Raw genomic sequence first — 23,821 nt, 5'->3', positions numbered from 1 at the left:
CAGAATCACATGAGGGGACATGTTTTTTTAACAATTTAAAATTTCTCATTTTTAATTCTTAAATTCTTCATCTCCCAGAGGCAGCTCTGTCCACCCGCCCCCACCCCCCCCCCCCACCCCGGCCAGAGGCATCACTGAGCACTGCAGTGCGTGTTTCACGCTGAGTGGACTTTAATTGGCCCACCAGCGTGAAATCAAGGTCGGCCCCCGATTGCGGGCAGCGGTCTGCTTCCCGAACGCTCCTGCCTACCCCCGTCAAGCCCGCCCGACAAGGGCAAAACCCTGACCTTTTGCACAGACTGGTGGATCTCCACAAAGAACCAAGCCTGCAACATTTACTGAATTTCAACATTCCATAAATCCATTTTAGTCTGCAGAGTCTAAATTAAAAAGAAATACAAGTTCAGATCTAGTTTGTTTTCAATAATATCTTAATTTAAGCACTGTTGGTTTATTGAACAAATGTATTCACTGTTCAGATGTGCTCGTCATGATTGTTAACATATAGATTATCTATATATGTGGCTTAGGAAAACTGTCTCGCAGATTTCAATCTATGTCATCACAGAATCACTGAATTGTTATAGTGCAGAAGGAGGCCATTCGGCCCATCATGTCTGTAGTGGATCTTTGAGCATTTTAACTTAGTGCTAATCTCTTTCACCAGATGTCACCAGATTTTCCTTTTCCAAATGTGAAGAGTCATTAAATTCCTGTGCATCATTCCTATCTCCTATAAAAGGATGGCTCACTCGCCATACTATAGAATAATTGGTAGATACAGAAATCAGTCTAAATGTGTATTTTAATTGTTACCACTCTCACATACCAAGGCCGCGATTTTATGAGGAGGCGGTGGCCAAGCCCAGCATCTAGCCGGCCCCGGAAGCCATATCTGAATTTCACAACTGTTGGGCAATTAGTTGCCTGAGGTCATGCTTTGTCATGTTTACAGTTTTCATGATAAGCTGAATGAATTAGAGTGGAATTTTGTTCCATGCAGTCATTACTACTTTGTGGATAGTGATAAATTATATAGGGTAATATGAGAGCCACCACCCATAATACAATTTAACTCATTTAGATGGCTATCATAACTCACTGATTACTTCACCACTCCTGAGTTGTTAGGTCTTTCCTCTAGTATTTTATTGTCCTCGTTGTATGTATTTTTCTTTGATTAGTCCATCGTGCAAACTTCCCTAAGAGCTCAGCTGGTTAAGGCACTGATTAGCTGCAAAACCTGAAAATGTCAGGTTCAATCTCTAGTCTGTACTGAGTTATCTACTTTCATCCTGATTGATGGTACATCTGCTACAAGTATTCTTAGCCAACCTGGGTTAGGAATGGAATATTAATAAGGTTTCCCAATTCCTGACTGCTATTCAGCAACCTTTGATGTAAGTGCACGAGTGCCCCCTACTGTCTGCTAACATTAAGTTTAGCCTTTGTTTGGGACACCTGATACCATTAGCACTGTTTCACTGCCGGAGTTAATAGTCTCAGGAAAGGATGAAAACTCACAGGGAGAGAACGACAAACAGAAATAATTTTGATTCCAAGATTAGTAAGACTATTATATAAACATATATAATTATCACTATTATTTAAAATGCAGTAACAGATCAAGTACTAAGTGACATTTGTCTTGATTGCTTAATAGTAAAGGTGCAAAAAGTCTTTTGTGTGACAAGTCTGTGATGACAAACCTCAGCAATGAACATTCAACAAACAAAGAGCATAATTTAGGCAGAACAACAGATCAGGTAAAGATTTATAGCTATTGTTTTCTGTCTGAAATGTTTGTATTTGATGTGATGTACCAGTTTTTCTTATTATCTTCTTCAGATAGAAGGACTTGGGTGGAGTCAGAGCTTATTTGACATGTTTATTATGACTGATAGACCAGTATCCAAGTTAATTTATTAGTTAGGTAAGGTCCATAAACTATTAATGGGTGGAAGTTTATAGGGGATCCGCTCACAATTTTCCTGTATGCGGTCCTGTTGAATGAAGGTGTGCAGTAGGAATGTGCCTTCAGAAAATTGACTCCGAGGTTAAGAGTTATTGAAGAGAAGTGATAATATCAAATTAAGTGAAATATTGTTAGCTATTTAATCTGCTAATCTACTTAGTTTTGCTTGAAGTTTTCTGTCAGTTTGAGAAATCTTGAGCATGCTTTGATAAAAGACTTTATTTCTGATGCACACCCTAAAACTAGGTTGGACTGTTCCTATGACAATGCCAACCTCAGTATTTAAGGCAAAAGGTTAATGACTGGTTAATGAGAAGTGTGGGCTGTTAATTGGATCAATTGTGGTTAAGTATCTACAGCTGGGCAGCATTGATTGGGTGAACAATATAAAGGGATACCTACTGGTAGAGGGGGTGAGTCAAGTTAGGAGGTACATACCTGTAATGATTCACTCTGTGAACAAATCTATACCAAGTAAAGTTTGGCTCTGGTTTCTTCCTTCACCCACTGGCTATCAAGAATACAACACATGCTTTCCATTGGAAGCTGATTTTGGCAGCATATGAATAAAGAGTATTGGAAGTAACATTATTTCACCATGTTATTTCACTGTCACTTATAAATCACTTCTTTCATTCTAGATCTCAAATGTTATACGGGATCTTGTGAAGAAACAATACCAAATGGTAGAACAAAGCTTTAATAAACTTGATAAAATGAACATCAGACGATTTTCTCCTGAGTCAATGTATCAGCTACTGAAGCAGTTAAGGAAATGTTTCCTGCTTTTCCTATTAAAATTAATGGAATTGCAATTCATAGTTACAAAGAGTATTTTTTTCCACTTGTAAATTGCTCACATTGTCTGCATTGTTTTACACAGATTTGACATTCACCCAATAATCAATAGAGATGAAGTCAGAAAACTCTGGAGCACTGTAATTACCAGTCATGATAACACTTTGGATTTCTATGAATTTGTTCGACACTTTGGATTCTCACCTAAATCAGCTTGTTATCCAAGTGCAAAAATATATCCACCAGTTAAGGGTGACAGTGACTTTCTGATTCGATCTAGAAAGCTAAACTGTGACATGGACATCATTGAGGATAATCTGCAAGCTAAGGTTGAGTAATAATTCAGTTAAGAAATTGATATGCATTACATCCAGAGTCAGTGTACAACATTTTTATTTATCAATTACATTTGATATAGGTTCAGCATAAGAGGTAGGACAAAATGGACATAGTACAAGATGGGGTGATGTATCCTATTTTTATTGTTTAGCTAACTACATCTCCCTTTTTATAATGAAGCATCACCTTTTGCTGAAAATCATATTTTAGATTTCATCTCTATGATATCAGTTTGGTAGTGTTTTCACCTCTAGGCCAGAAACTTGTGAGTTTGAATGCCTCTGCTCAAAGACTTAAGTTCATGAAGCTTAGATTTCCAGAAGGCATTTGATAAGTGCCACATCAAAGGTTATCGTGGAAAATAAAAGCTCATGGTGTAGGGGGTAATATATTGGCATGGCTAGAAGATTGGCAAGCTAACAGGAAACTGAGGGTTGCCATAAATGGCTCTTTTTCTGGTTGGCGGAATGTGATGAATGGTGTGTCACAGGGATCAGTGTTGGGGCCTCAACTTTTTACAATTTATGTAATGACTTGGATGAAGGGGCTGAAGGAATGGTTGCTAAATTTGCTGACAACACAAAGATAGATAGAAAAGTAAAAACAAAAAAACTGCGGATGCTGGAAATCCAAAACAAAAAACAAAAACAGAATTACCTGGAAAAACTCAGCAGGTCTGGCAGCATCGTCAACTCTTTTCTTCTCCGCCGATGCTGCCAGACCTGCTGAGTTTTTCCAGGTAATTCTGTTTTTGTTTTTGTTTTAGATAGGAAAGTAAATTGTGAAGAGGACATAAGGAGGACAAAGAGACATAGATAGGTTAAGTGAGTGGGCAAAGACCTGGCAAATAGAGTAAAATGTGGGCAAATGTGAAATTGTCCATTTTGGTAGGAAGAATAAAAAAAGAAGCATATTACCTAAATAGTGAGAGATTGTAGAGGTCTGAGATTCAGTGGATCTGGGTGCCAGTGCATGAATCACAAAAGGTTAGTTTGCAGGTACAGCAAGTAATTAGAAAAATTAATAAAATGTTGTCATTTGTTGTGAGGGGAATTGAATATATTGAAAATAGAAACAGGAGTAGGTCATTTGGCCCTTTGAGCCTGCTCTGCCATTCAGTATGATCATGGCTGATCCCCTATCTCAAAGCCATACTCCCACTCTCTCCCCATACCTTTAGAGTCTAGAAACCTATCTATTTCCTCCTTAACTATATTCAGTGACTTGGCCTCCAAAGCCTTCTGTGGTAGAGAATTCCACAGATTCACCACCCTCTGAGTGAAAAAGTTTCTCCTTATCTCAGTCCTAAATGGCCTAACCCGTATCCTGAGATTGTGACCCCTTTTTCTAGAGCCCCCAACCAGAGGAAACATCATCCCTGCGTCCTGTCTGTCCAGCCCTGTCAGAATTTTATATATTCCATTGAGATCCCGCCCATTCTTCCAAACTCCAGTGAATACAGGCCTAGTCGGCCCAATCTCTTCTCATATGACAATCCTGCCATCCCAGAAAACAGTTTGGTGAACCTTCACTGCACTCCCTCTATGGCAACTATACTCTTTCTTTCTAGCGAATACCTCTGTGAGGATATTGGTCCTGCTCCTGCTGGGGTGCAACCCATCTAGCTTGTACAGGTCCTATCTTCCCAGAATCAGTCCCAATGCCTCAGGAATCTAAATCCCTCCCTCCTACACCATCTCTCCAGCCACACATTCATCCAGTCTATTTTCCTATTCCTGATCTCACTAGCACGTGGCGCTGGGAGTAATCCTAAGGCTACTACCTTTGAGGTCCTGCTCTGTAGATTTATTTCCTATCTCCCTATATTCTGCTCACAGGACCTCATCACTCTTTTTACCTATTTCGCTAGTACCAATTTGGACCATGACCTCTGGCTGTTCACCTCCCCCTTCAGAATGTCCTGCAGCCGCTCAGTATCATCCTTGACCCTGGCACCAGGGAGGCAATATCTGATGTCACATCTGAGGACAGAAACATCTACCTGTTTCCCTTATGATAGAACCCCATATCACTATTGCTCTCCCACTCTTTTCTCCCCACCCCGTGCAGCTGAGCCACTCATGAAGCTATGGACTTGGCTCTCACTGCATTCCCCTGAGAAACTATCTCTCCCAGTAGTATCCAAAATGGAAAATCTGTTAGAGACGGAGATTGACCCAGGGGACTCCACTACTTGCCTAGTGCTTTTACTCTGTCTGGTGGTCATCCATTCCCTTTCTTCCTGTGCACTCTTCACTTGGAGTGTGACCACCTCACTGTATATGCCTTACAATGAAGCTCTCAGCCTTGCAGATGCTCCACAACAACTCCAGCTGCTGTTCCAGACCCGAAAGGCAGATTTCAAGTAGCTGCAGCTGGAGACACTTCCTGCACAAAAGGAGCATTCCACGTGACGAGCTGCCCTGCCATAAATTATTCCCTTTACTTTTACTTTCTCTAGTTTAGAGAATATTAAGGACAGTAGAAATACTCACCAAATCCTAATTACCAAGGCCTCTGCTCTTCCTTCTGAGGAACAATAGAATATGAAAGGATGACCTCCTTCCCCTTTCAGCAAACTCATTCACTCACTCACTCTCTCACCAAACTCCAACTGAAGCATCCAAATGTAGGCCAAGACAGCACTCAGTGCAGTGAGGAGGTTATGCTTCAGTTGTACAGGTCACTGTGAGACCACATCTGGAGTATTGTGTACAGTATTGGTCTCCCTATTTAAGGAAAGATGTAAATGCGGTAGAAGCAGTTCAGAGAAGATTTACTAGGCTAATACCAGGAATGGGTGGGTTGTCTTATGTGGAAAGGTTGGACAAGTTAGGCTTGTATCCACTGGAGTTTAGAAGAGTAAGAGGTAACTTGATTGAAACCTTTAAGATCCTGAAGGGTCTTAACAGAGTGGATGTGGAAAAGATGTTTCCTCTTGCGGGAGAATCTAGAACTAGGGGTCACAGTTTAAAAATAAGCGGTCACTCATTTAAGACTAAGTTGTACAGAAAATTTTTCTGTCAAAGGGTCGTGAGTTTTTCAAACTCTCTCCTTCAAAAGGCAGTGGAAGAAGGGTCTTTGAATATTTTAAAGGCAGAGCTAGATAGATTCTTGATTAACAAGGGGATGAAAGGTGATGGGGAGCAGTCTACTGTCAGATCAGCCATGATCTCATTGAATGGCAGAGATCCTAGTTTGTATGTATCTATGACAATAATACAGTACTAGAGTGTTGCATTGATGGAATTGGCAATGAGGTGTGAAACCAAAGCCCTATCCCTGTTATATCAGTTGTTCTAGATGCATGTAAGGCAGCCTTTGGCACTATTCTAGTCAAAGTAGAACAAAGAGTTTCCCCTGGTATTGTGGCCAACATGACATGCTCATAATACAAAACAGATTCATGGGTTGCTTATTCATTTGTTGTTTGTGGGATATCATTGCACCTCAATAGAAATTCATTGTGCAAAGTGTTTTGGATATTTTTAAAAGGTCCAATTAAATGTAAATATTATTGCACATGGCTAAAGTATGGGGCAATCTATAAATTATGTATGCATAAAATTTGTCTTTGATTCCCTCCTTTGATGCCAATTGTATACTTAGCCAAACTTCCCGCCTTCAGGATCTTAAACACAGCTTTATCTGTAGCTGATTCCATGTGCTGTATAATTATGTGTGGTCCCTGGAGCTGCCCAGACTGATACAGTGGAGTGGATTTCAGGGCTCCCCACCTGGCACAAGCACATCAGTAGTGCCCCAAAGATGATGGCTAATGACACTGCTCTGTTCCCACTGTTGCCTTAAAAAATTACTCCCTTCATGGCTTTAGTGTGTACCATCTACAAGAATCACAAGTTTTAGAAGGCCCTGTCAAAGAAGCCTTGGTGAACTGCTGAAATGATGCTATTAGTATCCTTTGCTGTTAGGGAGGGAGTTCCAAGATTTTAACAAAGTGGCAGAGAAGGAACGGCGATATATTTTGAAGTCAGGATGGGTGTGGCCTGGAACTTGCCCATGCTAGCATTCCCATGCATCTGCTACCTTTGTCCTTCTAGGTGGTAGAAATTATGAGTTTGGAAGGTACTGTGGAAGGAAGCTTGTAAATGGTACAACTGCTGTTACTGTGCATTTGTGGTGGAGGGAGTGGATGTTGAAGGGGTGGATGTAGTGCCAATCAAGCAGGTTGCTTTGCCCTGGATGGTGTCAAGATTCTTGAGTTTTGTTGAAGCTGGACTCATCCAGGGAAGTGGAGAGAATTCCATCACACTTGTGCAATGACTTGTGCCTTATAGATGATAGACAGGCTTTGGGAGGCCAGGAGGTGAGTCACTCTCCACAGAATTCCCAGCCCCTGATCTGTTCTTGTAGCCATAGTATTTTTTGGCTGGTCCAGTTCTGTTTCTGGTCAACGGTAACCTTCAGGATGTTGATAGTGAGGGTTTCAGCGATGGTAAAACCATTACATGTCAAGCGGAGATGGTTGGATTATCTCTTGTTGGAGATGGTCATTGCCTGACATTTGTGTGGCATGAATGTTACTTGCCACTCATCAGCCCAAACCTGAATGTTGTCCAGGTATTGCTGCAGATGGACACGACTGCTTCAGTATCTGAGGAATCGTGAATGGTGCTGAACATTGTGCAATCATCAGCGAACAAACCCACTTCTGACCTTATGATGGAAGGAGGGTCATTGATGAAACAGCTGAAGATGGTTGAGCCGAGGACACTATCCTGAGGAACTCCTGCAGTGATGTCCTGGGACTGAGATGATTGACCTCCAACAACCACAACCGCTTTCCTTTGTGCTAAATATGACTCCAACCAGTGGAGACTTTTCCCCCTATTACCATTGACTCCAGATTTGCTAGGGCCCCTTGATGCCACACTTAGTCAAATGCTGTCTTGACATCAAGGATAGTCACTCTCACCTCACCTCTTGAGTTCAGGTCTTTAGTCTATGTTTGGACTAATGCTGTAATGAGTTCAGGAGCTGAGTGGTCTTCACAGAACCCAAACTGAGTGTCAGTGAGAATGTTATTTCTGAGTAAGTGCCACTTGATAGCACTGTTAATGACCTCTTCTATCACTTTACTGATGATAGAGAGTAGACTGATGGGACAGTAATTGGCCAGATTGGACTTGTCTTGCTTTTTTTGGGCAAGACATTCCTAGGCAGTTTTACACATTGCCAGGTAGATGCCAGTGTTGTAGCTGTACTGGAACAGCTTAGCTAAGGGTGCAGCTAGTTCTGGAGCACAAATCTTCAATATTAATGCCAGAATATTCTCAGGGCCCATAGCCTTTGCAGAATCCAGTGCCTTCAGCCATTTCTTAATATCATGTGGAGTGAACTGAGCTGGTTGAAGATTGGCATCTGTGATCCTGGGGCCCCCAGGAGGAGGCCAAGATGGATCATCCACTTGGCACTTCTGGCTGAAGATTGTTGCAAATGCTTCAGCCTTGCCTTTCGCACTAATGTGCTGGGCTTCCCCATCATTGAGGATGGGAATATTTGTGGAGCCTCATTCCCCCATTAATTGTTTAATTGTCCACCATCATTCAGGACTGGATGTGGCAGGACTGTAGAGCTTAGATCTGATCCAGTGGTTACGGGATTGCTTAGTTCTGTCTATCACGTGCTGCTTCTGCTGTTTGGTATGCAAATAATCCTGTGTTGTACCTTCAGCAGGTTGACAGCTCAATTTTAAGCGTGACTTGTGCTGCTCCTGGAATGCCCTCCTGCATTCTTCATTGAACCTGGGTCGATTCCGCAGCTTGATGGTAATGATAGAGCAATATGCTGGGCCATGATGTTTCAGCTTGTGGTTGTATACAGTTCTGCTGTTGATGATGGCCCACAGTGCCTTATGCATGCCCAGTTTTGAGTTGCTAGCTCTGTTTGAAACCTGTCCCATTTGGTGCAACACAATGGAGGGTCATGCTTAGCAGCAGGTCCAATGGATACCAATTTGGACCTGTTATTAAGAATGGTGCACACTTTGCTGATATAATCACACTTGTTGAGGATGACTATACCAGTCCCTTTGTCAAGTTTACTGTTAGATAAGTCTGGGTTGGTCTTGAGGCCTAGCAATACTACCAGACATTCACGTTGCATGTGAAAAACATAAGTGGACAGCCGTGCTCGAAAGCAAGTTGCAAAAACGCTTGTCGGACTTATGTAAGAGTAATGAGTTGCCAGGTGGTATTTTGATAGGATTCATCCTCATTGTTCACGGATTGTGTATGTATGGGCTGCCCAAGACAAACACAAGTGATGTCGCATTATGCTCCATGACCAGCTCTGCACAACATGAATCGGCCAAATGTTTGGGCAATTTGCTACGATCAGTTCTGAGCAAGTTTTCCACATACACAGGACTTACATCTTGATAGTGATGCCATGTCCATGTGTTCATTTGATATTGCTCACCTATTCACCAATGTACTGCTCAAGGAAGCCATAGACATTTGCATCGCATCACTATATCATGGCAATCTAGATTCACCAAGTTCTGAATCTGTGTTCACTGAACTTATGAATTCAGCAACTCGTGTAGTTGAGTTCAGTTTTAAGGACATCATGTATGCCAAATAGATGATGTTGCCTCAGGATCGCCTCTAGGTCCAGCTCTCGCAAGCATCTTCTTCGGTCTCCATGAGGAATGCATCTTTGACTCCTAACTCCTACCCCTTGCACATTTCTGATATATAGTTGATGCATTTGCTTTATTTGCATGTAAAAACATCCTTACACATCTTAATGAGCTTCACCTTGAGTCAAATTCACCTTGGAAGTGAAGCAATCAAACAAGCTCCTTTTCCTCAACGTGCCAGTTGAGAAATCTGCAACTGGGTTTTCTACAACTGTCTACCGCAATCCTACCTTCACTGGTCAATATATACGTTGGAATTCCTACAGTTCCATGTGCCAAAAGATTGGCTTTATCAGCAACATCGTAAATAGGGCCTGAGCCATTTGCTCACTGCGCAAGCTTGATGTTGAAGTAGGGCACATCAAAGCCATCCTGCGGGATATGGCTACCCTGATCAGATCATTGATCGCTGTATATTGCACAAACTCATGAATGGGCCTAAGGCCGCCATTTTCATTCCTGAAAAGTGTACAGTTTACCTCAGATTACCCTGGAAGGGTAAGGTGTCTCAAAACTTTGTGCAACAGGTGAAGCGAGCTGTTGCATGCTGTTACTGTGCAGTAGCAACACGAGTGGTATTCTCCACTAACAGGATGCTACTGTCAAGCCAAAGAGATATCAGCCTATCACACAAATGAGCAATGTGGTATATGAATTTCAGTGCCAGTGTGATGCCAGGTATATAGGCCAAACATCCCAACAATTGGCAAATTGTATCAAACAGCACGTTCCCTTTAGCTGTTCTCAACAAATCACTGACTGTACCCAACCAGCCCACAAAACTCAAAACATAGTGCTCAACATTAGATGTGATTCCACAGTTGGAACACCTGCTAGACAATCCTGATTGTGCTAAGAATTACAATGAAAACCAGTTTAAGACTGTCAGTCGGGCTCACTTACATGTGCTGTTAGGCCAGTGCTCTCTGCTGGCTGGTGGACTGTTGTTAAAACCTATCCCAGTGAATGTTATCACTAGTTTAAGGTCTTTGAATGAAAACCAGCTCTATCTCCACAATGTTTCCATTCAGAGTTGGCACCATTGGCATACTCACTCTAGAAACGTATAGAAGTTTGGGTGCCTGAGAGTAAAAATCAATGCCAGAAATAATTGAGCAGCTCAGCTGATCATGAACACACCGAGAAGTAAAATTCCTACCATCTATGAGCATCATCTGACCGCTTTGATCAGTAGCTTTGAAGTAACTTGCTGCTAGCTTAATGAAATATGTTATGCTATGTTGTTTGCTATGTTGATAAGAAGATCAAGAGGTGTTATAAGAACTTGCTCAGTTCTGTCTTTCCAGATAAAGTTTTGCAATGAATAAGTAATGGTAATGTGGTTCTTCTGCTGGCCCTTGCTAAGTGAATTATAAGCAAAAACTTAGTGCACCTGCAGTTCACATACCGTATGATTATTTATTGTGTGATTATATGGTTGATAGAATAATATACTTTGTATACATTTCTAGAATCATAGAATAATAGAAATGTACAGTATAGAAGGAGGCCATTTACCCATTGTTTGTGTTGGCTGAAAAACATCCATCCAGTCTAACCCCAACTTCCAGCTCTTAGTCCATAGCTCCGTTGGTTATGGCACCTCAAGTGCATATCAAAGTGTTTCTTTAAATGCCATGAGGATTTCTGCCTCTGTCACTTTTTCAGGTAGTGAGTTCCAGACCTCCTTCACCCTCTGGGTGAAAGTATTTCTCCATAACTGTCCTCTAATCCTTCTACGAATTGCAAAGTCTTTGCCGCCTGGTTATTGACCTCTTTGTTAATGGAAATAGACCCCTCCTATCCAATCTATCTGAGCCCCTCATACTTTTATATACCTCAATTAAATCTCCCCTCTGTTCCAAAGGAAGCAACTTCAGCCTCTTCCCTCAGAACTAAAATTCTCTATCCCTGGCAACATCCTCATAAATCTCTGTACCTTCTCTATAAAATTTTCTATCACAAACTAAAAGCCTACTGTAGTTAGCCTAGTAGCTGGCAGGTTAATGGAGCAATAGGAAGAGTTCCTGGAAGTTTTGAGGCCGAAATCATTGTGGAGCTCAAAATAGCTAATATACAGGAGTGTAATTCTGGTTTTTAAGCACTTCCATATAGACCTAGCTCTCTGCTAAGTTCTCTTAAGTTGGGTTCACAATGATATAATATTTAGAACAAAAGTGCATTCTAATTGTAATCTTTATAGTATAAAACCTATCAGTAATATCACTAAACTAATTTGATTTTGATTACAAGTAGGTGGATAAAAATAGGCAGAAATGAACCATTTCTTTTTGTAAACACAATTCAAGCTACCATTCGATCTGATATTCATTCACACTTTATAGATTCTTCTGCAACACAAGTATGTGGAACAAACCGACTGGTTGTCTTATCACTGATTTTCATTCTTATTGGTTACTGTGGTGCTATCTTATCATAGGTTCAGCTCTTGCTGGATGAACTTTGGACAAACTTTCATGAGTTGGATCAATTTAATACTGGATTTGTTAGTAAAGAGGAGTTCAAAGACATCCTCATGGACCTATGCGAGGTACTGAATGATCAGGCACGTGAGATAATCACCAACAAGTTTGACCATGGAAAGAACCGGTTAGTTAACGTCCAGTTGTCTTGTTTGAAAATAATTTCCTCCCCAGATTGCACCGTCACATCCTGATTGCATTCATACAGAAATGAATGAGGAACCACAAAAATATAGTCACCAGTATTTAGGGATAGGTGAGGTGCATTCATGGTATTTTCCATGGAGCAGTAGGATGTAAGCTTACAGGTACAAATTCACACACAACCATTTTATGACCTTTTATTTGTTGATTGGGAGGAGGTTGTAGAGCGTCAGCAGAATGTGGACATTTCTCCACAGGGATGGACGTGAGCTTGGTGCTTGCCATGTGCTGAGAGAGGGAAAGAAAATGATAAAAATGGTGAGACAAAGGGATGACATGCCAGTATTACAAAAACTTATTTTGCTTTCTTGCCAAAGACAGATTGTTTAAAAAAATATACAATTGAGGCATTGCCATTTTGTGACAATTATGTAGAACCTTTAATGTAAGAAAACATCCCCAGTGGATTTACAGGAGCATTACAAACAAAATATGAGATGGGTGGAATCAGTATTTAGGGAACTAAGGGAACCATGGCTTTTCATCTTGCAGGTATTTAAATGGAGTAAATTTCTATTCATCCGGTAACTGGATGATGGATAAGCAGTTTGATAATTTAGCAACAGTGGAGAAATCAATAAACATGATAGTGAGGCAGAGCTGGCTGTCATCAGAGTATATGTGAAAATTAATGCTGTGCTTTTGGATGATGTCACTAAGGGCAGCATGTAGACGAGAAATAGGAAGAGGTCAAGGATAGATTCTAGGGGGATACCAGAGATAACGGTGTGAGAGTGGGAAGAGAAACCATTGCAAGGATCAAGCATTAGGTGCAGCCCAGGTTGCTCTTAATTAAAGATCACCTTATGTCATGGAGGATGTCTGAGAGAACTGGGAATGTGGTCCTAGCATTGGTGGTTGACACTGCAAGCCAAAATGACCTTTTGCCAGGGCAAATAGAGGGGAAAGCCAGGCAAGTTCAATCGTTATCCTGACTGCTTTGTACATCTCACAAGTCTAAAGGGTAAGGGGATTATATGCCTCTTAATATCATAAATTGAATTATTTTTCACATCTGCTACATGCAATTCACAACATTCCTTTGTTCCTACATCAGAGGTCAAATATTAAATTTAAAAAATTACTAATTGCAGCTAATTGGTCACAAAACCAGCAACGTCAAATAAACCACTGCAACTTAGATTAATTATGGTATGAAGTATATCATTATATAGCTTTTTCAGCTTAAGTGAAACTGTCTCAATTTCAGGCCATAGTCAAAAATATACTTAAAGCTTGTGCGTTGTTATAATTTAGAGGTGAATTTTCTTTGAAATAATTACATATATTTTGTTTAGGATTTCTTACCTCGAGTTTCTTCAGCCATTTGAAGATCGAAGGAGGTCAGTCAGGTTTAACAATGTGAAAACTCCAATCCAAAAACAACAACAACCAGAGTTCACCATGTACACAGAATCCATGCATAAAGGTTTGAATACTATCACAGAGAAACTTCGAAGAAAGGTAATTGATTAGAAAAGTCCCTTCACTAGGCTTTGTAGCCAATATTGTACTTTACCTTGTGGTAAATGAGGTATTTGTAACAGATTGACAGCAAGTGGCAGGTTCTTGTTGCAATCTGCTTGGAATTGAAGATTTATTTACTAAATTGTAGAGAACACCGACCAATAGTTCAAATACAAGAAGCATATCAGAGTGGGTACATTAGTCTGGTAATCTTTTTGAGACTGACCTAGGGCTAGAAGCTCATTTTGGACAGTCAGTAGAATTAAATATCAGTTAAACTGGTGGCTGACCAGATACCGACACAGCCTGTAATCCATTTCTAGCTCCCAATGTTTTAAGCCATAGAATGGAAAGGCGCAGGATAGTTCCTCATACTTGCAATTGTAACTTCAATGTGTTTACAATCTTAACAGTATAATGAAAATTGGAGGAACGGATGAGCAGTAGGAGCTAGCCATTTCCCTAAATTGCATAACAAAAACAGAATTACCTGGAAAAACTCAGCAGGTCTGGCAGCATCGGAGGAGAAGAAAATAGTCGACATTTCTAGTCCTCATGACCCTTCAGCAGAACTGGGTGAAATATAAGCTGGTTTAAGGTGTGTGTGTGTGTGTGTGGGGGGGGGGGGGGAAGAGAAGTGGAGGGGGGTGGTATGGTTGTAGGGACAAACAAGCAGTGATAGAAGCAGATCATCAAAAGATGTCACAGACAACACAACAAAAGAACACATAGGTGTTAAAGTTGGTGATATTATCTAAACGAATGTGCTAATTAAGAATGGATGGTAGAGTACTCAAGGTATAGCTCTAGTGGGGGTGGGGGGAGCATAAAAGATTTTAAAATATTTAAAAATAATGGAAATAGGTGGGAAAAGAAAAATCTATATAATTTATTGGAAAAAACAAAAGGAAGGGGGAAGAAACAGAAAAGGGGTGGGGATGGAGGAGGGAGCTCAAGACCTAAAGTTGTTGAATTCAATATTCAGTCCGGGAGGCTGTAAAGTGCCTAGTTGAAAGATGAGGTGTTGTTCCTCCAGTTTGCATTGGGCTTCACTGGAACAATGCAGCAAGCCAAGGACAGACATGTGAGCAAGAGAGCAGGGTGGAGTGTTAAAATGGCAAGCGACAGGGAGGTTTGGGTCATTCTTGCGGACAGACCGCAGGTGTTCTGCAAAGCGGTCGCCCAGTTTACATTTGGTCTCTCCAATGTAGAGGAGACCGCATTGGGAGCAACGAATGCAGTAGACTAAGTTGGGGGAAATGCAAGTGAAATGCTGCTTCACTTGAAAGGAGTGTTTGGGCCCTTGGACAGTGAGGAGAGAGGAGGTGAAGGGGCAGGCGTTACATCTTTTGCATGGGCATGGGGTGGTGACATAGGAGGGGGTTGACAAGTAGGGGGTGATGAAGGAGTGGACCAGGGTGTCCCGGAGGGAACGATCCCTACGGAATGCCAATGGGGGGGGTGAGGGGAAGATGTGTTTGGTGGTGGCATCATGCTGGAGTTGGCGGAAATGGCGGAGGATGATCCTTTGAATGCAGAGGCTGGTGGGGTGATAAGTGAGGACAAGGGAGACCCTATCATGTTTCTGGGAGGGAGGAGAAGGCGTGAGGGTGGATGCGCGGGAGATGGGCCGGACACGGTTGAGGGCCCTGTCAACGACCGTGGGTGGCAAACCTCGGTTAAGAAAGAAGGAGGACATGTCAGAGGAACTGTTTTTGAAGGTAGCATCATCGGAACAGATGAGACGGAGGCGAAGGAACTGAGAGAATGGGATGGAATCCTTACAGGAAGCAGGGTGTGAGGAGCTATAGTCGAGGTAGCTGTGGGAGTCAGTAGGTTTGTAATGGATATTGGTGGACAGTCTATCACCAGAGATTGAGACAGAGAGGTCAAGGAAGGGAAGGGAAGTGTCAGAGATGGACCACGTGAAAATGTTGGAGGGGTGCAGATTGGAAGCAAAATTAATAAATTTTTCCAAGTCCCGACGAGAGCATGAAGCAGCACCGAAGTAATCATCGATGTACCGGAGAAAGAGTTGTGGAAGGGGGCCGGAGTAGGACTGGAACAAGGAATGTTCCACATACCCCATAAAGAGACAGGCATAGCTGGGGCCCATGCGGGTACCCATAGCCACACCTTTTATTTGGAGGAAGTGAGAGGAGTTGAAGGAGAAATTGTTCAGTGTGAGAACAAGTTCAGCCAGACAGAGGAGAGTAGTGGTGGATGGGGATTTTTCGGGCCTCTGTTTGAGGAAGAAGCTAAGGGCCCTCAGACCATCCTGGTGGGAGATGGAGGTGTAGAGGGATTGGACGTCCATAGTGAAGAGGAAGCGGTTGGGGCCAGGGAACTGGAAATAGTTGATGTGACGTAAGGTGTCAGAGGAATCACGGATGTAGATGGGAAGGGACTGGACAAGGGGAGAGAGAAGGGAGTCAAGATAACAAGAAATGAGTTCTGTGGGGAAGGAGCAAGCTGACACGATCGGTCTACCGGGACAGTTCTGTTTGTGGATTTTCGGTAGGAGGTAGAAGCGGGCCGTCCGCAATTGGGCGACTATCAGGTTGGAAGCTGTGGGAGGAAGATCCCCAGAGGAGATGAGGTCAGCGACTGTCCTGGAAACAATGGCTTGATGTTCAGTGATGGGGTCATGGTCCAGGGAGAGGTAGGAGGAAGTGTCTGCGAGTTGACGCTCAGCCTCCGCGAGGTAGAGGTCAGTGCGCCAGACAACAACAGCACCACTCTTGTTAGCGGGTTTGATGACAATATCAGGGTTGGACCTGAGAGAATGGAGTGTAGTAAGTTCAGAGAGAGAGAGATTAAAATGGGTGAGAGGACAGAGAAATTGAGACGACTAATGTCGCGCCAACAGTTCTCAATAAAAAGGTCAAGAGAAGGTAAGAATCCAGAGGGAGGGGTCCAGGTGGAGGGAGAATATTGGAGGTGGGTGAAAGGATCCGTTGAATGGGGAGAGGACTCCTGCCCAAAGAAGTGAGCCTGGAGACGAAGACGGCGGAAGAAGAGTTCAGCATCATGCCAAGCCCGAAATTCACTGAGGTGAGGGCGTAAGGGTATGAAACTAAGTCCTTTGCTGAGCACTGAACCTTCAGCATCGGAGAGGGGAAGGTCAGGGGGTAAAGTGAATACACGGCTGGAGCTGGGATTGGAAGATGGGGTGGGGATGGAGGGACAGGCAGGGGTTGGAGGGTCCTAGATGGGTGTTGGTGTCGAGATACACACTCAGTGCCATGCACCGCCATATGAACACACTCGACCTCTCCCTCTAGCAGAACCGCCGTACCCTTTTTCAAAGCTGCGCGTGCCCCCAGTTTCATTTTATTTTATTTTTATTTTATTCTTCATCTCATGCAACGTCTCAACAAGAAACTTTTTCTCTTTCTCTTAAGTGCTAGGGAACGCAAGCTCCAACAACTCATCGACACCAACATCCATCTAGGACCCTCCACCCCTGCCTGTCCCTCCGTCCCCAACCCATCTTCCAATCCCAGTTCCAGCCGTGTGTTCACTATACCCCCTGACCTTCCCCTCTCCGATGCTGAACATTCAGTGCTCAGCAAAGGACTTAGTTTCATACCCTTACGCCCTCACCTCAATGAATTTCGGGCTCGGCATGATGCTGAACTCTTCTTCCGCCGTCTTCGTCTCCGGGCTCACTTCTTTGGGCAGGAGTCCTCTCCCCATTCAACAGATCCTTTCACCCACCTCCAATATTCTCCCTCCACCTGGACCCCTCCCTCTGGATTCTTACCTTCTCTTGATCTTTTCATTGAGAACTGTCGGCGCGACGTTAGTTGTCTCAATTTCTCTGCTCCTCTCACCCATTCTAATCTCGCTCTCTCTGAACTTAGTACATTCCATTCTCTCAGGTCCAATCCTGACATTGTCATCAAACCAGCTGACAAGGGTGGTGCTGTTGTTGTCTGGCGCACTGACCTCTACCTCGCGGAGGCTGAGCGTCAACTCGCAGACACTTCCTCCTACCTCTCCCTGGACCATGACCCCATCACTGAACATCAAGCCATTGTTTCTAGGACAGTCACTGACCTCATCTCCTCTGGGGATTTTCCTTCCACAGCTTCCAACCTGATAGTCGCCCAACCTCGGATGGCCCGCTTCTACCTCCTACCCAAAATCCACAAACAGAACTGTCCCGGTAGACCAATCATGTCAGCTTGCTCCTTCCCCACAGAACTCATTTCTTGTTATCTTGACTCCCTTCTCTGTCCCCTTGTCCAGTCCCTTCCCACCTACATCCGTGATTCCTCTGACACCTTACGTCACATCAACAATTTCCGGTTCCCTGGCCCCAATCGCTTCCTCTTCACTATGGACGTCCAATCCCTCTACACCTCCATCCCCCACCAGGATGGTCTGAGGGCCCTTAGCTTCTTCCTCGAGCAGAGGCCCGAACAATCTCCATCCACCACTACTCTCTTCTGTCTGGCTGAACTTGTTCTCACACTGAACAATTTCTCCTTCAACTCCTCTCACTTCCTCCAAATAAAAGGTGGGGCTATGGGTACCCGCATGGGCCCCAGCTATGCCTGTCTCTTTATGGGGTATGTGGAACATTCCTTGTTCCAGTCCTACTCCGGCCCCCTTCCACAACTCTTTCTCCGGTACATCGATGATTACTTCGGTGCTGCTTCATGCTCTCGTCAGGACTTGGAAAAATTTATTAATTTTGCTTGCAATCTCCACCCCTCCATCATTTTCACGTGGTCCATCTCTGGCACTTCCCTTCCCTTCCTTGACCTCTCTGTCTCAATCTCTGGTGATAGACTGTCCACCAATATCCATTACAAACCTACCGACTCCCACAGCTACCTCGACTACAGCTCCTCACACCCTGCTTCCTGTAAGAACTCCATCCCATTCTCTCAGTTCCTTCGCCTCCGTCGCATCTGTTCCGATGATGCTACCTTCAAAAACAGTTCCTCTGACATGTCCTCCTTCTTTCTTAACCGAGGTTTTCCACCCACGGTCGTTGACAGCGCCCTCAACTGTGTCCGGCCCATCTCCCGCGCATCCGCCCTCACGCCTTCTCCTCCCTCCCAGAAACATGATAGGGCCCCCTTGTCCTCACTTATCACCCCACCAGCCTCCGCATTCAAAGGATCATCCTCCGCCATTTCCGCCAACTCCAGCATGATGCCACCACCAAACGCCTCTTCCCCTCACCCTGACTGTCGGCATTCTGTAAGGATCGTTCCCTCCGAGACACCCTGGTCCACTCCTCCATCACCCCCTACTCCTCAAACCCTCCTATGGCACCACCCTATGCCCACGCAAAAGATGTAACACCTGCCCCTTCACCTCCTCTCTCCTCACTGTCCAAGGGCCCAAACACTCCTTTCAAGTGAAGCAGCATTTCACTTGCATTTCCCCCAACTTAGTCTACTGCATTCGTTGCTCCCAATGTGGTCTCCTCTACATTGGAGAGACCAAACATAAACTGGGCGACTGCTTTGCAGAACACCTGCGGTCTGTCCGCAAGAATGACCCAAACCTCCCTGTCGCTTGCCATTTTAACACTCCACCCTGCTCTCTTGCTCACATGTCTGTCCTTGGCTTGCTGCATTGTTCCAGTGAAGCCCAACGCAAACTGGAGGAACAACACCTCATCTTCTGACTAGGCACTTTACAGCCTTCCAGACTGAATATTGAATTCAACAACTTTAGGTCTTGAGCTCCCTCCTCCATCCCCACCCCTTTTCTGTTTCTTCCCCCTTCATTTTGTTTTTTTCCAATAAATTATATAGATTTTTCTTATCCCACCTATTTCCATTATTTTTAAATATTTTTAAATCTTTTATGCTCCCCCCACCCCCACTAGAGCTATACCTTGAGTGCCCTACCATCCATTCTTAATTAGCACATTCGTTTAGATAATATCACCAACTTTAACACCTATGTGTTCTTTTGTTGTGTTGTCTGTGACATCTTTTGATGATCTGCTTCTATCACTGCTTGTTTGTCCCTACAACCACACCACCCCGCTCCACTTCTCTTCCCCACCACCTCCCCCACCCCTACACACACACCTTAAACCAGCTTATATTTTTATATTTCACCCCTTCCTTGGATTCACCTAGTTCTGGTGAAGGGTCATGAGGACTTGAAACGTCAACTCTTTTCTTCTCCGCCGATGCTGCCAGACCTACTGAGTTTTTCCAGGTAATTCTGTTTTTGTTTTGGATTTCCAGCATCCGCAGTTTTTTTGTTTTTATCCCTAAATTGCATGTTCCCTTGCTGGTTTAATATATATTCCAATTTGTGAAGCTGAAGGCAATTTGGAATATTTATTTAGGTGCATGAAAATACCTGTGATCGACATGTTGTAAAAACTAATCAAGCTATTTGGGTATCCTTTTTGTCTATTAATGGCGAGATGGTGGGGTAGAGGTAATGTCACTGAACTAGTAATCCAGAGGCCCAGGCCAGTGCTCTGGGGGTATGAATTGAAATCCCACCACAGCAGCTGCCTGAATTTGAATCCATTAATAAAATCTGGAATATAAAGATAATCTCAGTAATAGTGACCATGAAACTACCATCCATTGTTGTGAAACCCCATCTGGTTTGTCCTTTAGTGAAGGGAATCTGCCATCCTTACCTGGCCTAGCCTACATGTGACTCCAGACCCACAGCAATGGGATTGACTCTTAACTGCCCTCTGAAATGGTCTAGCAAGCCACTCAGTTGAAGGGTAACTAGGGATGGGCAACAAATGCTGGCCTTGCCGGTGACACCCATAGCTCATGAAAGAATTAATAAAAAAGAAAGTTTGTCTTTTATCTTAAAAGTGGCAGTATAATTTTCTAGTGAGCACTGTATAGGAAGTGACTTAAGAATCCTTTACTCCCAAGCATCAGCTTGCTATTTTAGTTTACAAATTCCTTTTACAGAATTTTCTACCTTTACCAGTACTTCTCACCTGCATAGTGGAGTATGTTCTCTGGATGGACGATGTTTGCAGTACTTTGTCCGAATGGTTATTCTTCACATTGGCAGATTTATTGACTGTGACAGAGAGGGATATACAACTTAACTCAACCCTGCCTCCACTTTCCAGCCTTACAAAAGAACGTTATTAGGTGTTGCTCAATTGCAATTTAAGAGATTTTGTTCCCCCATCACCAAAAGCAGAAGACAATTGTCGTTCTTTCTCTACCACCCAACTTAATCCTGACAACTTTTCATAAAACGATAACCTGCAACTTGCTTGATCTTTACGAGTTCTACCACAACTTGCTTGTACCACATAGCCAATGATTACTTGAAGTTATCTTTAAAAAAGAGTTGGTTTGCTCTTACATTAAACTGAAGCTACAGTTGGGTTATGCTATTGTAGATGTCTGGTTTGTCAGGTAAAAATTTAAAAGTACTATTGTAGAGATTAAAAGAAAAACTGCAAAAGTTAGAGATCTGAAAAAAGCTAAGACATGGTCAGTCAACATATGTGATAAAAAGACAGGTTAAGAATTTTGGTCTAACTCTTCTCAAGCTTAAAGGTACTAGTATTGCTTTATTCAGATATACAAGTGTGAAGGTACATGTTAATGTATTTCGAGCATTGGAGATTTTGCAGGATGATAATTTTGTTGATCTACTAATATTGACAGTCATAGTCACTGAATTGAATACACTATCTATTTTCTTCTCCCTCCTACAGTTGGCTGGTAACTGGAAAACACTGGAAAGAATGTGTAAAAAACTGGATTGTGCCAGTACTGGATTTCTCACATTGCCTGAATTCCGATCTGTTCTTCAACTCTGTAATGTCATCTTGGATGAAGATGAAATTTATCAGATGATGTCAAAATATGATGAAAACATGGAGGGCAAAATTAAGTATTCAAATATTATCAACAAAATCTTCAAAGTTCCGTGAATCTCATTTGTTTTGCTTGCTTTGTACAAATTTGTTAGTTACCTTATATATTCCTCTGTATTTAAAAAAAAAGTCATTTACTGTTTATATTTTGATTGAATTTTTAATTTTAATCGATGATACAAAAACTGGGACAATGAAGGTTTATGGTAATCATTGGTGAGTTACTTTGGATAATCTCAGAATGAAGATCTTCATTTAACATCATAAATAAGTTAAGAATTTTACATTTAAAGGATTTTGGATTGTAAAATGTAGAATATCACAGTGCAGATCAAAATAACAGCAGAAAATGCTGGATAGATTCAGCAACTCAGGCACAATGCTTAAGAAATAAAGCAACAAGTTCATGTGTCAGAGATAAAAACAAAGTGCTGGAAAAGCTCAGAAGGTCTGGCCGCATCTGGGGAGGGAGAAATAGAGTTAACATTTCAAGTCCATTCAGAACTGAAAGAGAGGTAGAGATCTGATGGGTTTTATGCTGTTGAGAAAGGGGGGAGGGTCTGATGGAACAAAAGGAAAGGTTAGGGATAACCAAGATATCATGGAACAAAAGGCAAAAGGTCAGTCAACATTTGTGCTAAAAAGACAGGTTAAGCTTTTTGGCCTAACTCTTCTCAAGCTTAAAGGTACTGGTATTGCTTTATTCAGATATACAAGTGTGAAGGTACATGTTAACGTATTTCAAGCATTGGAGATTTTGCAGGATGATAATTTTGTTGATCTGCTAATATTGACAGTCATAGTCATTGAATTGAATACATTATCTATTTCTAAGATTCCATTGTTCTTTTTCTTCTCCCTCCTATAATTAGCTAGTAGCTGGAAAACACTGGAAAGAATTGTGTAAACAAAACTGGATTGTACCAGTACTGGACTTGCAATGCTTGTAAAGAAACAAAGCACTGGTCCAGAATAAATGTTAATGGCAGAATAAATGACAGCTCTATCTGACAGCAAAAATATGAAAACAAGTTACAGATGGCAAAAATAAATCAAAATGGAGGACAGAGTTCACGGTTTGAAGTAGTTGGCCCCCTGTGTAGAGGAGATGGCCCTTTATACCTTCTCTCTCCTCACTGTCCAAGATGCCAAACACTCCTCCAGGTGAAGCAGTGCTTTATTTGTACTTCTTTCAATGTAGCGTAGTCTAATTGTTGCTTACAATGCAGTCTCCTCTACATTGGGAGAGACCAAACACAGACTGGGTGATCACTTTGCAGAACAGCTCCACTAAGCCTGCAAGTATGACCTCAAACTTTCAGTTGCTTGCCACTTTAATTCACCATCTTGCTCTCAGATTCACATTTCTGTCCTTGGCCAACTGCAGTGTTCCAGTGAAGCCCAAAGTAAGCTTGAATTAAAGTGAGTCAGTGTGGCTGAAGGGAAAGGTACAGGTGGCAGCACATCGAATCATAGAATAGTTGCAGCAGAGGAGGGCCGTTCAGCCCATCTGGTTCTCTGCATGAGAAATTCAACTAGCCCCATTGCCCTGCTCTTTCCCTGTTTTCTTCTGCTTCTTGAGTTCTCTGCTGAAGGCAGGTCCTTGATGTTTATTCACCAAACCACGGCAAAGTTCTGATATTTTTTTACTAAAATATAGGGTGAGGTGGAAGGCTCTGGGTCTACCTCAGCCAGAATGGGGATCTGCTGTTGGCATTAATCTGACCCATACGTTAGCCATCTCATCAACTGAGTTTACCCCTCCCCTCACCCCTTTCCCTGTAACCCTGCAAATTTCTTATCATCTTATCTTCACTTTGGGAGAATGAATCATGTGACAGCATATGGCCACTAAATTGGATCATGTGATAAATGGCAGAGAGAATGCATATTGAGATATTTCGGTGCAATATAGCATTACCCTTACCCTAGTCCAGGAAAGGATATTCGTCCTGGGGCCAAAAACCCTCAACCTTTCTCGTGAACTTTCATTGTAACCCCTGCAAGACAGTGTCACAAGGGCAAGAAATTAAGCC

The 23,821-nt window shown here is 42.7% G+C and overlaps 1 protein-coding gene across 1 annotated transcript; it reads left to right on the top strand.

The window, feature by feature from the left end:
• The first annotated feature begins 1,494 nt into the window (after positions 1-1,494).
• On the top strand, positions 1,495-22,541 carry LOC121290182 (EF-hand calcium-binding domain-containing protein 6-like). Its single transcript, XM_041210439.1, has 7 exons — positions 1,495-1,567; positions 1,664-1,766; positions 2,617-2,741; positions 2,859-3,102; positions 12,217-12,386; positions 13,762-13,927; positions 21,624-22,541. Exons 2-7 carry the CDS (start codon positions 1,701-1,703, stop codon positions 21,840-21,842), a joined length of 990 nt encoding a protein of 329 aa, XP_041066373.1. The 5' UTR covers positions 1,495-1,567; positions 1,664-1,700; the 3' UTR covers positions 21,843-22,541.
• Positions 22,542-23,821: the final 1,280 nt, after the last annotated feature.

The sequence above is a fragment of the Carcharodon carcharias genome, chromosome 17 (assembly GCF_017639515.1).
Source record: "Carcharodon carcharias isolate sCarCar2 chromosome 17, sCarCar2.pri, whole genome shotgun sequence".
NCBI classification, from domain to species: domain Eukaryota; kingdom Metazoa; phylum Chordata; class Chondrichthyes; order Lamniformes; family Lamnidae; genus Carcharodon; species Carcharodon carcharias.
Note: the sequence above shows the minus strand (reverse complement) of the source record. Positions and strands in the feature narration are given on the sequence as shown.